The sequence below is a fragment of the Cyprinodon variegatus genome, unplaced genomic scaffold, assembly GCF_000732505.1.
Source record: "Cyprinodon variegatus isolate N-32 unplaced genomic scaffold, C_variegatus-1.0 Scaffold749, whole genome shotgun sequence".
In the NCBI taxonomy this organism is placed as follows: domain Eukaryota; kingdom Metazoa; phylum Chordata; class Actinopteri; order Cyprinodontiformes; family Cyprinodontidae; genus Cyprinodon; species Cyprinodon variegatus.
Window position 1 is genome coordinate 323,610 of NW_015151202.1, and position 15,388 is coordinate 338,997.

General features: G+C 38.1%; 1 protein-coding gene across 3 annotated transcripts in view; it reads right to left on the reverse strand.

Annotated features, from left to right (window-relative positions):
• The window catches only part of slc29a1 (solute carrier family 29 (equilibrative nucleoside transporter), member 1), a 23,209-nt gene extending 8,475 nt beyond the window's left edge, over positions 1 to 14,734 (reverse strand). The window contains exons 1-8 of one of the 3 annotated variants that reach the window (XM_015395607.1): positions 14,630 to 14,734; positions 5,146 to 5,226; positions 3,844 to 3,925; positions 3,474 to 3,628; positions 2,554 to 2,693; positions 1,586 to 1,720; positions 323 to 420; positions 140 to 221 (exon numbers count right to left, since the gene is read on the reverse strand). In XM_015395607.1, coding sequence (XP_015251093.1) covers positions 140 to 221; positions 323 to 420; positions 1,586 to 1,720; positions 2,554 to 2,693; positions 3,474 to 3,628; positions 3,844 to 3,925; positions 5,146 to 5,174 — 721 coding nt within the window. In that variant the 5' untranslated portion in view covers positions 5,175 to 5,226; positions 14,630 to 14,734. Of the gene's footprint in view, positions 1 to 139; positions 222 to 322; positions 421 to 1,585; positions 1,721 to 2,553; positions 2,694 to 3,473; positions 3,629 to 3,843; positions 3,926 to 5,145; positions 5,227 to 5,967; positions 6,082 to 13,354; positions 13,449 to 14,629 lie in introns of those variants that run through there. The other 2 variants (XM_015395608.1, XM_015395609.1) reach the window with 2 other exon arrangements.
• Positions 14,735 to 15,388: the final 654 nt, after the last annotated feature.

The following is a 15,388-nucleotide window of genomic DNA, read 5'->3' on the forward strand; positions in this document are numbered from 1 at the left end:
ATCGGGACGGGACACCATTTTTTTCTGTGGGAGTGGGACGGGACAGGAGTGAAAATCCACTCCCGTCTCAGACTCTATTCCCCATTAAACAGAGCGGAGATTAAAAACAATCACCAGAACCACAGACAGCTCCACGCACCTTTCTTCAGTAAGTCCATCTTGTTTTCCTCATCAGGAGACGGTGCTGATTTGTTACTCTCTATGTAATACTGGAAGAACTCCTGTCGATAAAAACAACCATCATGGTGAAACAGATCAAAGTTTTCTCCAAGTTAACAACAAAAACAGAGTTGATAAAAAAAGATGGCTGCAAAGTTATTACCATCTTTGGCAGCATGAAGTAGGAAGTTATGGCCAGAAGAATAACCACACAGGCTGTGATGAAGTAACCAAAAGCGCTGTCCTGCAGCTCTGATCCAGCTGCAGACAGAAAACACACAATGTAATGTTAGCGAGTCTACAGCTTAATTATAGCAGCTCTTCTGCTGCATCTTCCTGCTACAAACATGAATTAAATGATACAATAAGTGGATGATTCAATTGTTCGATGCATGATTCTGCAACACAGCAGGCTTCCCTCATTTAAAAATTCTACTTTAATTCTTTAAACTTTAAAGATTAAAAGTAGGGTTGCAACTAATGATTATTTTGCAAATGATTTATCTGTTTATTGTCTTTTTGTTTAATAATCGGATAGCAAAAGGTTCTTTAAAGAAGATTTTTTTTTATTAAATTAATCAGGTGAGACAAAAACTTTTCCAATTGAGGAGTTTTGGATGGAGCCTAATGACAGACGGAAATGTTTACACATTTTTTTTTATTATTTTGATATAATTACTGCTCTAATTGGGTCGCTCTGTCAGCTAAAGCTATTTTACAGTCTATACTCCATTTAACGATTAAATGATTAATAAATTAGTTGATAATGATTTCCAAAATCGATCAATCACGATTAATCCGATGAATTGTTTCAGCCCTATTTAAAAATAAAAGAGTTAAAAGGAGAACTGTTTTTTTTTATTCAAATAAAAGACATTGCACTTGGAAAGCAAAAAAGAGATTAGAGGTTCATAAATCCATACATAAATCCTAATCCCTTTATCAATCCCAGAGTAGTACCATGGGATGCTGATACAGCTGCAGTTATCACATAAACTAACTGGACTCCATTTAAGTTTCTCTTGTTTTCCTGAAAATATAAATCATTCCCACGAGCTGAATTCTTATTAATTAATTAAAGAGGAAATTCTTCATAGTTTCCCAACATGTGAATGACTCTTTTAAACAAAGCTAATTACTAAGCATTTATACCATGTGCGGGAACACATTTTATCGATCTTTATCACACTAGTTTTAATAAACAGGAACTGAAGCAGGATCAGTACAAATCTGCTTATCGGTCATCCCTCACAGATTTCTGAATCTGTACCTTTTTTAATCAGTGTAAAAAGAAGCTGCATCTTTTCTTTTATCTGTCGACCATTAACCAAACCTACTGTGCAGCATGTTCCTCAAATGGACTTTGCAGGAAGGGGTGCTTAAAGAACGAGTAGGAGAGTTAGTGTGGTTTCTGAGCAATACGTACAGGCCAAGGCACAGATCATGGAGAAGGCAGCGAAGGTACCAGCCAGACCCTGCCCACTCATTATGGGAGTGGTGTAGGAGGCAGGCAGGATCCCTGCAAGCCCAAACAGACTGCCCTGAAGGACCGCTCCAAACGCTGGCGAGAGACACAAACATCACACACAGCTTTAAAGCAGCAAACAGGAACCAACGAATTACACCAAAAAAGAGAAGCCCAACAATTACTCTGGTAAAAAAAAGACTTCTCTTGAAAAATTGTTAGCAAACATTTACTTAATGCGGCTTTTCTTAGAAGAAACCCTCAAAACACCCAGACAGCACATTCTGGGACGACCATGAGCAGAAGCTTCGAGGTCACTATGGTCTTCTTTAGAAAACACATCAGGCTCATATTGCGTGAGAACATGCGGGTCAGAAGCGACCCAACAGGGAGAGAGAAGAGGATGAGCTTATCCCTGCTGTGCTGTGACTTGTTGCAAATAAACACAGAAAAAAACAGACTGGTGAGGATCTCAGCGTGACGCTATGAGCATCTCTCATCACTATTTAATCCCAAACATTAGATTCACGTGAAAAAATGTAACAGAAAAGGAGAATCATGATGTAAAAAAAACATTACTAAAATAAATCCCATTGATCTTTAAAAAATAAAGCTTCAAAACATAAATCAATAGTATTGTGTCATTTAGAGAGCAAGTATCTGCCGTCTCCACTTGTCTCCACCTATAGCTTGATAATGCGGCTGCAAAAGTTTGTTTGCAAAATGTTAATTTTTCAAAACATGAACAGAGTTTACTACTGTTTAATTATTGTATATTTAGGTTCTAGCCAAGTGGCTATTAATAGATTCAATTAAATCTTTACCATTGATCCCTATATATGTGAACTATTTAGACAGGGAAAAGCTAAACATAGACTTTAAAGACATTTAAAGTTTAAGGTGACTAATTATCATAAAATATCGCTTACAGTTGATGCAGATTATTTTAATCATAGTCAGGGTGAAGAAGGGCAGAGGCTCCATGTTCACTTTGACCAGTATAGCTGTCAGCATGAAGACTAGGAAGATGACGGCCAGGCTGCCTGAGATACGCAGCTTCTGAGGGATCCTACAAGGGAGACAGAAAGTGGGAGGAATGTGTTAAACTTTGGTTTATGAGTAGTTCAATCGTCTCCCAACCTTACAATTAAACTTTATTGATCTCACAATGGAGAAATTCACTTCTGCATTTAAACCATCCTCTTGAAGAGCAGTAGGCTGCCACTGTGCGGCGCCTGGGGAGCAATCAGGGGTTAAGGGTCTTGTTCAGGGACCCAGAGTGCAGGCTGTGGGGATCGAACTGGGTAATTGCAACCTTTTCAGAGTGCAAGCGCACTGCTCTAACCACTAGGCCACTAACCAGTAGGCCACTACTCCCCCTGAAAAACAAGTTTGTGTAATAAACGTAAAGCGCACAAAAAGGAAGTACTGAATAAGCAGCTGAGCTCTGTCACAATGTACAAGTTTTTGTTCCATCTTTGCAGGAAGGAAACAAAGATGAAGCAGGTGTAAGAAAAAGACAACAGGAGAAAGTTCAAAGAAAAAAGAGGGAAGTGGGAAACACAAATAGCACTCGTGGATACGTTTGTGCATAGAAAGCATTTACTGAGGTCTAATAAAAGCAAACATGACATGAGGATATGCATCCGCATGTGAAGATAAAGTTACAAACAGCAGAAGGTTGTATGTAACAGCTGGAGGAAACATCAAGATAAAAGCATTGAACGCTGATGCTTTACATGGTATTATTAATTCCTCTTGATTAAATAAAGTTAATCAGCTACTACTAATATTTGCCCTCGGTTCCCATTCTGCGTGGTCATTTAGACATTATACACAGGATGCGTACCTTTGGTGTATGAAGGAGTTGAGGCAGGTGAAAATGAGCAGCGGCAACATGGCGCATAGCGTCATCACGTTGTTGAACTTGGATTCCAGCACAGAGCGCTCTGAGGTCCCATTGACGCTGATAGTTGAAGGGTCTTTCAATCGGTCTGTGAAATACTAAAAAAAAGCAAAGGAATGCAAATTCGTTAATGACTTTCCCTTGCTGCAATAACCAACCCCTAAAGGCTCAACAGAACTAAGATGTGTTTAATTCCAAACACACATATATTTACCCTAAGGATCTATAAAGTTAAATGGGCAGAGACTTTTTTGTCAGACCTATAAGGTCCAACACCAGCTCTTTGGATCATTTGCCTGAGGAAACATCTTACCATTGTGGCCGTCATGAAGAAATTCCACGGTAAGAGGGTTCCCAATCCCAGGATGAAGAAAATAATCCATACTGCGTGGTATCTGGCAACGCAGAAATCCACATGAGTCAGAACCTTCATTTTCATATCAACAGACCTATCTACTGCTGGTGGAAATTTTCAGTAATTCAAGACATAGTAGGAGAGAGAAAATGAATCAAAAGATAAAGAATCTATTGGCTTCCTTTACTTCTCTCTCCAACCACTTGGATCAGAATGTGAACGTTACTGTGCTTAAATGTTTTCCACGTGCTCCACATGCAGCTGGAGCCCTGATCTGATGCCCCTGTCACACCTTGATGATTCAGACCAGCGTACGCCTGACATACGGAAAAAACGCTGGCATACGTTGGATAAGTTATGGGTATGTTTTGTATTAGTTGTGAGGTCACTGAAGTACGCTGAAACAAGCTGGTACACGTCAACATATGGCAAGCACATATGCCATACATATATAAATTGCAGGTAATTATCTGAACGTTGACATACGTAAACTTATCAAGAACTTATCTCCAACGCATATCAACGTATTTGACATGTTCCAGACGGCCGCTGAACGCGTCTCTAACTTACAGCTAGAGTACAATGGCGTATTGGCAGCGTTCTTGGTATAAAAGGAGGTTCACAGGAGAAAAATATCAGTTCTCCTCCAGACTGCATCCCCATCATAGGGTGAGCAAGAAGGTATGCGTGATGGATCCTGCCTGCATTCACGCCCAAGACCAACAATATTCCTAGCAGACATGATGCTGAACCTGCTGCTACTGCAAATCTTCTGTCTTTCTATTTATTTATTTATTTATTTTTGGTGGGTAATAAAAAGCAGCTAGGTTAATACCAACATCAAAGACATCTTTTTATTCAGGCTGGGCTCCTCCGGACACTTTGCTGCCCCCCTCAGGACACTGGCTAATGACAATTCATGGGCGTTACGATGCAGTGCGTTATGCATAAGTTAAGCTATCATTGGACATAAGTTTTGGACTTGTTATAAATACATATTTATACGCCCAAAATTGAAAAAATACATAGGAAGTTCAGCGTATGCCAGCGTTTCTGGGACGTCAGTCATTCGATGTATAAATCTGCAAAGTGTGACAGGGCCTGAGGGGTTAGCTTGGTCATATGCTGGTGTCATTATTTCTACTTTTAATTGTTATCCTTTTCTAAATTTTTATGTTCTTAATTTATTCAAATCATTCAATGCTTTTAAAAAGCTGTTGCTTATTCTATCCATATATTATAGAAACTAATTAGTCTTACTTGTCTTTAGGTGCATTGATGGCCGTCATGGTGTTCAGTCGGTCTCTGGTTTGTGTTCAATCTTAGATTGGGCCACCAGGTCTGAAACCAACAGAAAAAGAGACGTTAACATTAAAAAAGCATCAGAGTAGCTCTAACATATGGAAAATAAATGCCTAATGCCTTTCTGGTCTGATTCAAGTCAGATATATCCACTATTGAAGGAAAAAAGTAAAAAAAAAATTTTTTTTTAAAGGAATAAAAATACTTTGTTATCTCTGTGTGTTACCAACATCTTCATTTGTTTGGGTAGGGGTTTGACACGAGGCGTTTGGAAGGTACAGCATGCTTTCTTTTTTCCCCACTGGTAATGGATTATATTTATAAACCTGCTCTCAGATCTCTGCTGCCACTTCATTCATTCACAAATTGTTATTTTCCAGGCTGGGATGTGACATTATTTAAGAAAGCAGGAGCTTAAACTTGACATAAAGCTGGTACAGGCAGGTCTTGGTTGATTACATGAAGAGAAGAGATAACGATCAGGAGAATGAGGCGGACCTACTTCTTGCTAAACTATCAACATCTTAAACAAAACCAAGAAAAAAAAAGTAGAAGTCCACAGATGAACTTAAAAGTAAATAGAAAACACTGCGGTTTGTAGTCAGCCAAGTTGGCAGAGCAGCAAAAATCTTATGAAACAGAAAAACTACTCATTAGAAAATAAACATTAAAAGAGATGTGGCTAAAAGAGCATTAAGTAGTAGAACCTACACTCAAGAGTTCAGAGAATCATTAAACATCCAGAGCTTGACAAATGACCCTGAAATAAAAGAGACTTACTTTCTAAAGTCCGTCTAGCTCAGACTGGGGACTCCAGCTTCCTCTCATCAGCTACCTCAGCTGCTGAACAAGCCCTGCATGTCTCATTTATACCATACAGAGGTTCGCTGGGTTAACACCCAACTGTCTGAAAGAGGCTAGGCCTGCCCCACTTCATCCTACTGCCTATCTCTCCTCCGCAATCCTCAGAGACCCTGGTCTCTTCAACCCAACCCTTCTCCTGCAGCTTTACATTCACATTCCATGCATGTGCATGTGACCATCTCTGGCAAGTTTAACATATTCTTTGGGAAAAAAATGCAATTACAAAAATATGTTTTATCCTACACATGATTTCTGTCTACTAGTACTCCTCATCAGCAGTAAACCACAGATTCCCTCTTAAAGCAACAATCTTCATCTGCTTCTTGTTGTTTTCATCTTGTTTATATGATTCCTTATTGAAATAAACATGTATCTGATGTATTGGGACAGCTTCTTCTAACCTTGGAATTTACTTGAAGAACATTTTCATTTCAAAAAAGCAAAACTACCTGAGATCAAATCCCACTGAACATAATTAACCTAAAAAAATAAAACACAAAAAACCTACGCCTGACCTTAAGCAGATTTGGTCACCATTGTTACGGACATGCTCACATGGCCGCAACAAAAACAGGGAGGACTCTGCAACCAGGAACGTTTTTAGCCCTTAAGAGGCATTTATTAAAGTTATAAATGAGCGACAGTCAGCCAAAGATATGCTTCCAGCAAGTGCTCCCTCCGCATGGTCTTCTCTCAGTTTGATTCTCGCCAACCGACTCCGGACATCTGGACCAGACTGAACCCAGGACTCAGTTGTAGTCCTAACCCCAGCTTGTCCCTCTGGAGCCACTGGTTCCCTGAGCCTCGGACACACCTGGAATTTAATGTCACCTGGTACCACGGTGACACACACCTCATGGGTGAAACGGCACTCCTTAACTACCATCCAGGTGGCAACGTAATCAGAAGCACCTCCCACAATCGAGGACCTGCATTGATAAACAATTATCGGCCACTTGATAAATTTAATTGCTAATGAAAGCCAAGATTTTACCAAATAAAAGGAGAAAAACGTTTTAATCACCTCATAACTCCAATCTAAGCTTGAAATGATCAAATATAACGCAAAATGAGTCAGCTGACTGTAAATAGGAGATGACGCGATCTGCTCATGCACTCTTTGTTATCAGAGTGCCAAGCCCTACTGTTGAAATAGTAAGAGATTTAGCGCGGTTCGGTTGTGTCTGGCATGGTCCAGTTCAGCTGCATTCCATTTATTCTTTATTGTTTATTCTCGGTAACTGTGCTCAGACCGTTTCAAGCGCAGTTTAAAAAGGGTAGTGTAAATGGGGCTATTGGGACCACAACATAGACATGGACGCACATTTATACTTTGGGTCTGCTTTCATATGAACTGATGGAAAACTCCTAGTGGTCTGGAGCACTTTGATTATTGGAAAGCTAGTTTGCTGCTTATCTTAACCTGTGGCTGCTTTTGTTACTTGCAGTATTTCTAATTTGTCTGCTTTTTACATGCTAGCATCATTTAAGTTAGCAGCATTTTTATGTCTGTAGACTGTTTATGTATTGCAGTTCGTTTGCATTTTGCCTCTCTCCACTTTCTGTGATTGCAGCTTTTTTCTTTTGCATATGTTTCAGTGTTAGGATCATTTTTTGACTTTATTTGAATCATTTTTGTGTTTCTTAGCAACCTTATAAAATTCCCAGGGAAATCCTTTTACTTTAATAAAGGCAATTTTGGCAAAAGTTTTTTTTAGAAGAAGTGATTTACTAAAATATTTTACAAACTTTTTCGTGTGCTGTTGTCACAACAGATGTCTCTCCGCTCAGCTCAGTCGGCCAAAGCTCATCTCAGCCAGCAGCATTTCAAACAACATCAACAACGACAGGGTCCCGTTTAAACCATCAAGGCCACACTCCTGCAAAGTTTGTCTCTCTCCCAGTGCACCGTTCTCATGAGCCAACTGGCAGAAGCTGCCTTGTACTGGAAAGGTGCCCACCAACAAACACACACAGTGGACACTTTGCAGTCTGTGGGTGGTGCACTTTCACACATAAACTGCTTGTCCTCCCAGTGACATTGAAAACTGGCAATAAATTCAAATTTTAATCTCAGTATTTTATGTTTTCAATTTAGGTTGCATCAAGTGTGTAAAAATATATCAGTAGAAAAAAATTAAGTTGAATTTTTTTGAAGCAGTAGATGTTAAACTAATATAAAAGGGACAACAGTTCCTGCTCCTCACTGTAAACCATCTCTAACAGAGTCACCTTTATTCCCAGACTGAGGAATAGTTTCATGCTGGTCATATGATGAGAGGAATAGAATGTCCTACTGGGGTCATTTCCTTGAGCTTATGGAAGCCAAACACACACACAGTCATGCAATTTCATCTGGACAGAATTAGACTGCAGTGCTTTTCTCAGAAGTAATAGAACAAAATGAATCTCAGCAGTCTGTTCATCTTTGATTGCAACATCAGTCATATTTAGAAAATTGGCAAAGGGAATTAAAAGTGTTTCATACATGGAAATCCTTACTAAGACAAGCTAAAAACTAAAAAGAACAAAAACCCTACTTTCACCATTATTGCACTTCGGTAAAATAAAATAAACCAACTCTGCAAATTGACCGAATGTATGTTGCAGCTATAGCGCAGAGTTAACCAGACAAATATAGAACTATAACAAACTGATCTGCAATCAGTTCAAAGGTTTTTATAAGGAAGTCTTTGCTTTCTTATCAGGCCATAAAAACAGTAATTACAGCCCAAATGCACAACATGTGACATTTGTACACATTCAGTTGCCCTTTAAATAATAAGTATTGCACTGTGTCTATAAAAGGATATTTTTATGCGTAATACACTCAGAATTATCATAACCCATTAACCCTCCTGATAAAGGCATCTTAAAAGCTTTACAAATGGAAGTGCGCTGATAAATCCACCGGTGACCTGCTGGAAATTTGAAAAACTATTAATTGCGGACCAGCAAAGACAACAGGTCACTCTTTAGTGTGAATGTTGCTACTGACTGGATACAGCTTTAAATAAGCCATCTGTAGTCAGCTGTTTTATTATTATTGTCATTGCACTGTCACAAGTACAAAGCAACAAAATTAACTCTCTGCATGTAACCCATCACCTTGGGTAGCAGTGGGCAGCCATTGTGCGGTGCCCGGGGAGCAGTGTGGGGTTAAGGGTCTTGCTCAGGGACCCAGAGTGTTAGTATGTGGGAGCAGGGAATGAACTCAGAACCTCTGGATTCCAAGCACAATGCCCCAACCACTAGGCCATGCTCCACTTAGAGAATTCGCCTATAGTCTGTAGGAGAGTTATTTACCAGCTTTATTGGGATATGATGTTTTATCACTTTTTTTGGATAATGATAAGCAAAAAATCTGTGCTTATACTATTTTGATTGAAATCGATTTATATGCAAGTGATTGATAAAACATATCAAGAGTCCATACAACGTGAAAGAAAGGACTACAAGTTTACTTAACATCTAAAGAGGGACTACAGATATAACTCCCAACTAAAAAATGCTGCAAGAATGTTTCTTTTCTAAAATCAAAAACAATAATAATACCTCTGATTTAACTGCAATGGTAAACCGGTTAACAAACCCTCCTCTGACTGATACATCTGACCTCCCTTCTACCGACCTCCCTTCTACCAGGCCATGCAATTTTCTCACTTCTTCACAAAAAAAAACCTTAAGAGATCAATGGGTCAGTCTATATAATCTATATCAAGTCCAGTACCAAACTCATCTTGAAATAGAACTACAGAAACATTTGGTGCGTTCATTCTAAACGGGTTTTGAGCATCCGAAAAAACACCTCAACTTGGATGTTTGTGCACATAGGAACAAAGTGCATACAGATGCTTTTAAAACCCGCTTCACAACCTGAAAACAAAAGCTACAACGCAAGTTGAACTAAAATAGAAGTTATCCTAAAACGGAAACCAGGACTAATGTCTCAGCAGGACCTTGAAAAACAAATCAATTAGTTCGATTTTCGTTGAACTGATTACTTCAATGGTTTCTTAACATAGCTGCCTAAAAACATGGACAGCATAGTAGATCCAGCACAGTGCTGCATTTTTCTCCACTAAAACCGAGCTCACTGTATCTAAGAGAATATTGTAAAATGCTTCTGTTTGTAATTTATTTTGGACGCAACTATTTAGCAATTTATAGACTGACATGTCAGTGAATCAACAGCCCAGACCTCTAAGGTCTTCTGGCTCAAATCAACTCCTCGTAGCCAGAAACAAACATCAAGAAGCAGCTTTTAGTTCTTATGTTCCACTAAACCAGAACAAACTCCCAGAAAACTGTAAAAGCTCTGAAACCTTGCAACTGAAATGTGCTATATAAATAAACTTGCCTTTCATTCACATCTTTATTACAACTCTGGCATTTGAATAAAAAACAGCAGTCATATTGATAAAAAACCACAAAACAGATCAATTGTTGACATTCTGGCGTCAAAAGCCAGAGGCATCAAAACATATTCTAAATCCTGTCCTCATGTCTCCTTAATCAGAATTAGAGAACATCTGTATGGCCAAATCATAGCTGTAAAAAGGTATATTGAGAATCTTACCCAAAGGGTTTAAGTTTCATAAATACAGTAATTTATTGAAGTAACATGTATCTAATGATTCAGAGGGGACAAAAAATCCCTGGTCAAAAACCAAATATGACTTCCTGTCTCCATGGTGTTTGAATACCTATAAACAGAAATTGAGACCTGTTTATCTTTAAAATTGGAAAGAAAATGATGCCTGCTGGTTAAGCAGCACAGATTATTTTTTAAAAGTCAAGGCGTTACCACAAAAATATCTACTTGCTAAAACTCGCCCATATCTACAATAGGGGCGCTCATTTGGAAATTGGAAACACCTGGAACTTTAATCCGATTAGACAGGCAAACGAGAAAAAAACAAAAACATGAAGGCAACCAGATCTTTTAGTATCAACATTTCAAGTGTTTAATTAAGGGAAAACCCTCTGCTTCCATCCTAAACAAACATCTGGTTTGCTAAACAGTATTTAGATCTCACCTGGAAATGTATATTTTGATCAGATGAGATTATGATTGAGCTCCAAGTAACAATAGGGATGGATGGTAGCGCAGTAGTTATCCAAATTTCCAACACTAATTTGGAAAATTTTTAGCAATGAGGAGAAGCAGCAGTGAAACAATATATATATATATATATATATATATATATATATATATATATATATATATATATATATATATATCAGTTTTTCAGAGCAGTTCAAGGAAGTTGGAGACAACAAAGACAGAGCAAGCAAACTCTATTCAGAAAAAGCTGATGATGCCTTCTTGCTGCCACACATCATTGCTCCCAAAGAGGGTTGTTTTTTTTGTAACATATAGATATATATATATATATATATATATATATATATATATATATATATATATATATTTTTTTTTCCAATTCTGAATTGATTTGCATATTAATTCTTAAAGACTGATTCATATAACCAAAGATCTTTTAATGCTTTGTCACCGTCCTTACAGCCGCCATCAACTACAATTATTGTGCTTTAATATTAATCAGTGGATATTAATATAAACTATACAGTAACGCAAGGTGATGGTTTAAAAAAAAAGTTTCAATACCAGCAATTTTATTTGAGATCAGATGGGAAAATTTGTTTCTAAATCTTGATTTTCTGATGTACTGAGTCGGTTCAAAGCCCTACTACAAGCCGAGTGATCCAAGATACATACCGAATAAACACAAAAATTGAACCTTATAAAGTGCAAAGTTTAAGCATAGAAGAAGTCTGAGGGACCATTTTTATTGAGAACTTAAGCATAAAAAGGGTGCATATAAAAATATCACTACCAGTAAACAAGATTTGCACTCATCTACAAACATTTCCCTAAATATTAAATATACAGTAAAGAGAATCATAGCAACAATTGCAAAAACAATGTGGGGAAAATAATATTAGCAGCTTTGAAAATTTGATATCAGGTTTTATGCATAGAAATTAGGAATGCTTCCAATACTTTTTTTTTTTTTTTTAATGATTAGGAGGAAAGTATACAAAAGAATGTGTGTAATATGTGCAATATGTGTTCAATATAGCAATCCCCTGTTTTACTTATAAAGTGCTGCTTTAAAAGATATGCACCAACTGATTGGGCAGAGATCAAAATTAACTGATTAATTTTTCGGTTGTAATAAAATAACAGTAGATCAAACACCAAAATAAAAAGTGTTATTCATTAAATGCATCAAAAATTATCAGCTTTGCGATGCACTTTGTCTGCAGTTTTATGCACAACAGATAAAGTTAAGGGACATGTGCTTTGAAGCATGTGGGTATCTAAAGTAACATCTGTTTTGGGGGGGATTTAACCACATTACCATGACCACAACATAAGCAGCACATTTGCATTTGTAGCTACTATTTCATTAGAATAGATAGATAGAATAGAAAATCCCTTTATTGTCCCACAATGTGGAAATTCTGGTGTTACAGCAGCAAAAAGATTATAGAAAAAATGGTCAAATAGATTATATGTTTTCTATACATTTAAAGCTTATATATATATTATAGATATGTACAGTTGTAATAAAACACAAGTTTACACAGGTGATTTAGTGAGAGTAACAGACCTTAATATAAATACCATACAATCACTACTTTAGGGCTGAAAAAAGTACCGGTAATATCAAAATTGAGTGTTGAATGATATATCAGGTATTTCAATTAATCATTAACTACAGAATACAGACTAAAATATGTAATTTCCAAAAGCAACTACTTATTCAGAGTAGTAATTAGACAAAAAATACATTGTTTTTGTTATTGACTTAATTACAAAAAGAATTAGTGCTGAAGGACTGCATCAAATGCACCAGGAAAACTAAAGAGAAAATACAAATGACATCTACTTATCTGCTTTTCTTTGAAACATAACATGAATCTATTAAATAAAGAGCAAACTTCACAAACAGATTTAACTCTAAACATGTACCTCAATCTGCTGCATAAGCATTACCAAGTATTTCTCCTGTCAAAGTCCAGCATAATCAATAGCTCTTCTTGCACATTACATACATCTGAAAAAGGAATCTTTCTTAAAGGCAGAGCAGCTACCACTGTATCATCACTGCATAACTCAGGCATGATGATTCAGATTGCACCTAAATAATGCCAAAAGTTAATTGTTTAAATCTAATGAACCAAAGACATTTTTAACCTTGGTTCAAATCAATAAGACAGAAAACGATATTTTACAAGAAGACATGTAAAGTGAACAGATTTCCACCCATACCAAAGAGCAGCTGAAGACAAGCGTCTCACTTCTATTGTCCTCACCAGCGTGTGCCGACCCTCCACCACAAAGTTTTTCCCGCCGCTCAGTAAAAGAAACCCCACCTCCAGCTGCCAGCCTTTCAAAGTGACTCACAAGCTGATTAATTTACACCAAAAGATCACTTCCAGTCAATAGGATGTACCCATCATGCTTCCTTTCGTCAGTCCTTCAATGCTACAAATCTACAATATCCATATCTTTATATGTTGAAGAAATGTATATATTTGATATCTGAAAATAAATGGATCTATTCCATGGGGGCAGCTCTGTTGAATCTATTATTTTAAATCTCAAAATGCCTCCAGCTGTCTGTGACCTGGACTTAAAGAGGCTCCTGTTCCCATTGAAAGGCAGATGGGATCTGAAATCACCTGTTTGCTGCAAAAACAAAGGACCCTCTCATTTCTCTGCTGGTTTCAGGGTCAGCAGAGTTATAAAAAGCACAAACCTTCAGAATGAAGTCAAGAAATATTGAGTCAGTCAGACAGAAACAGTCCATCCTAATGATTAAAGACATTTTATGCAGATATTCAACTAAAACACTGTTTTTTGACAAGTTTGTTTATTTTCTGTTGAATTGAATCAGGTTTGTATATGATCGAATAATAAACTAATCTAAAAAATGCGCTAATAGATCCAGATGCATGCATTAGGACCCACTGTTAAATAAGCAGCAGAATATGTAGGAGGGGGGAACCCCACGCGCGTTTCAGAACATCGGTGTCACGCTGATAAAAGCTTTGAACGTAATCATCTCGCGTTATCTCCGCTGTGGTGATGAGCAGCTACTGGAGAAAAAACTAACAAAAAAAAACCCACGTGTTTCACTCAAGACCCCGTTTACAATAGAACCCCACGTGCTTTAGGCTTTGTATTTCACGCGCCTCAGAATTGAACGAAAACTGCATTTAGGATATTTATGATTCACATCCACCAAAAACAAAATCCTACAAACCTTAAAAAAAAGAAAGAAAACAATAATAAAAACTTTCCTCCAAAAAGGACAGAGCTGGAATCCGGCCATGAAAAGCACATCGGTTGATGTTGTTTATCTGTTAGTTGACGCGTTTAATTGATGAGGCGAACTGCGATATAACCCATTATTGATTTACATTTCCCAAACTCTTAAAATAATAACGTTATTTTTACAATAACTACCCCCAGTTATAATTATATGTATTTCGGAAGCTGAAAACTCCCCCTAAATAAGAAAGTGAGGATAGGCAGACTTACCAGAAGCGTTTCTAAAAGAAGGAGCGACAGGGAACCGCTGTGTTCTACTCTGCTGTCCCTCTCTTCTAGTCTGTAGAGCCCCCCCTCCCTCCCTCCAGGACTGAAAGCAGCAGCCCGTATGAAGCAGCCCTAACTGAAGAAGTCTTAGATATGGGCGGATATCAGAACTAGAGGATGCATCTGGTGATTTCTTTTTTTTTTTTTTTTTTGGCACAATAGTTTAGTTTTTAATAAGTGAGCCAAAAAACCCCACTCTGGTGCTCTGGGTTGCAGATGAAACCTCTGGTCCATGTGCGGTGCTAGACAGTGGCCAACGGGGGCCAGTGCCCCATGCAGTGTTGGGCACGTTACTTTGAAAAAGTAATTAGGTATAGTTACTAGTTACTTCTCCCAAAAAGTAACTGAGTTACTAACTGAGTTACTCCACAATAAAAGTAACTAGTTACTAGTAAAAGTAACCCCTTGCTCACACTGGCTCCGGTGCGGTTACCAAGCTGATGGAGACCGCAACTCCCGCACACCCCCTCTCACACCGCCCTTTTGACTACGGTGCGGTGCGGCTCTGCGGCTCCGGCAACAGGTCCGGAGATTTAACTCGCGATAACAGAAGTTCACTTGAGTTCACGTAACTTCACGCGATAACACGGCCCAAATAAGGATATTTGCGAGAGCTTGTTGCGGAGGGCTCCGGCACGCCGCAAGGATAGCTTTCTTGCGGAATTTTCTGCAGCGCCGGAGTGTCTCGGTAATGGCAGCCGG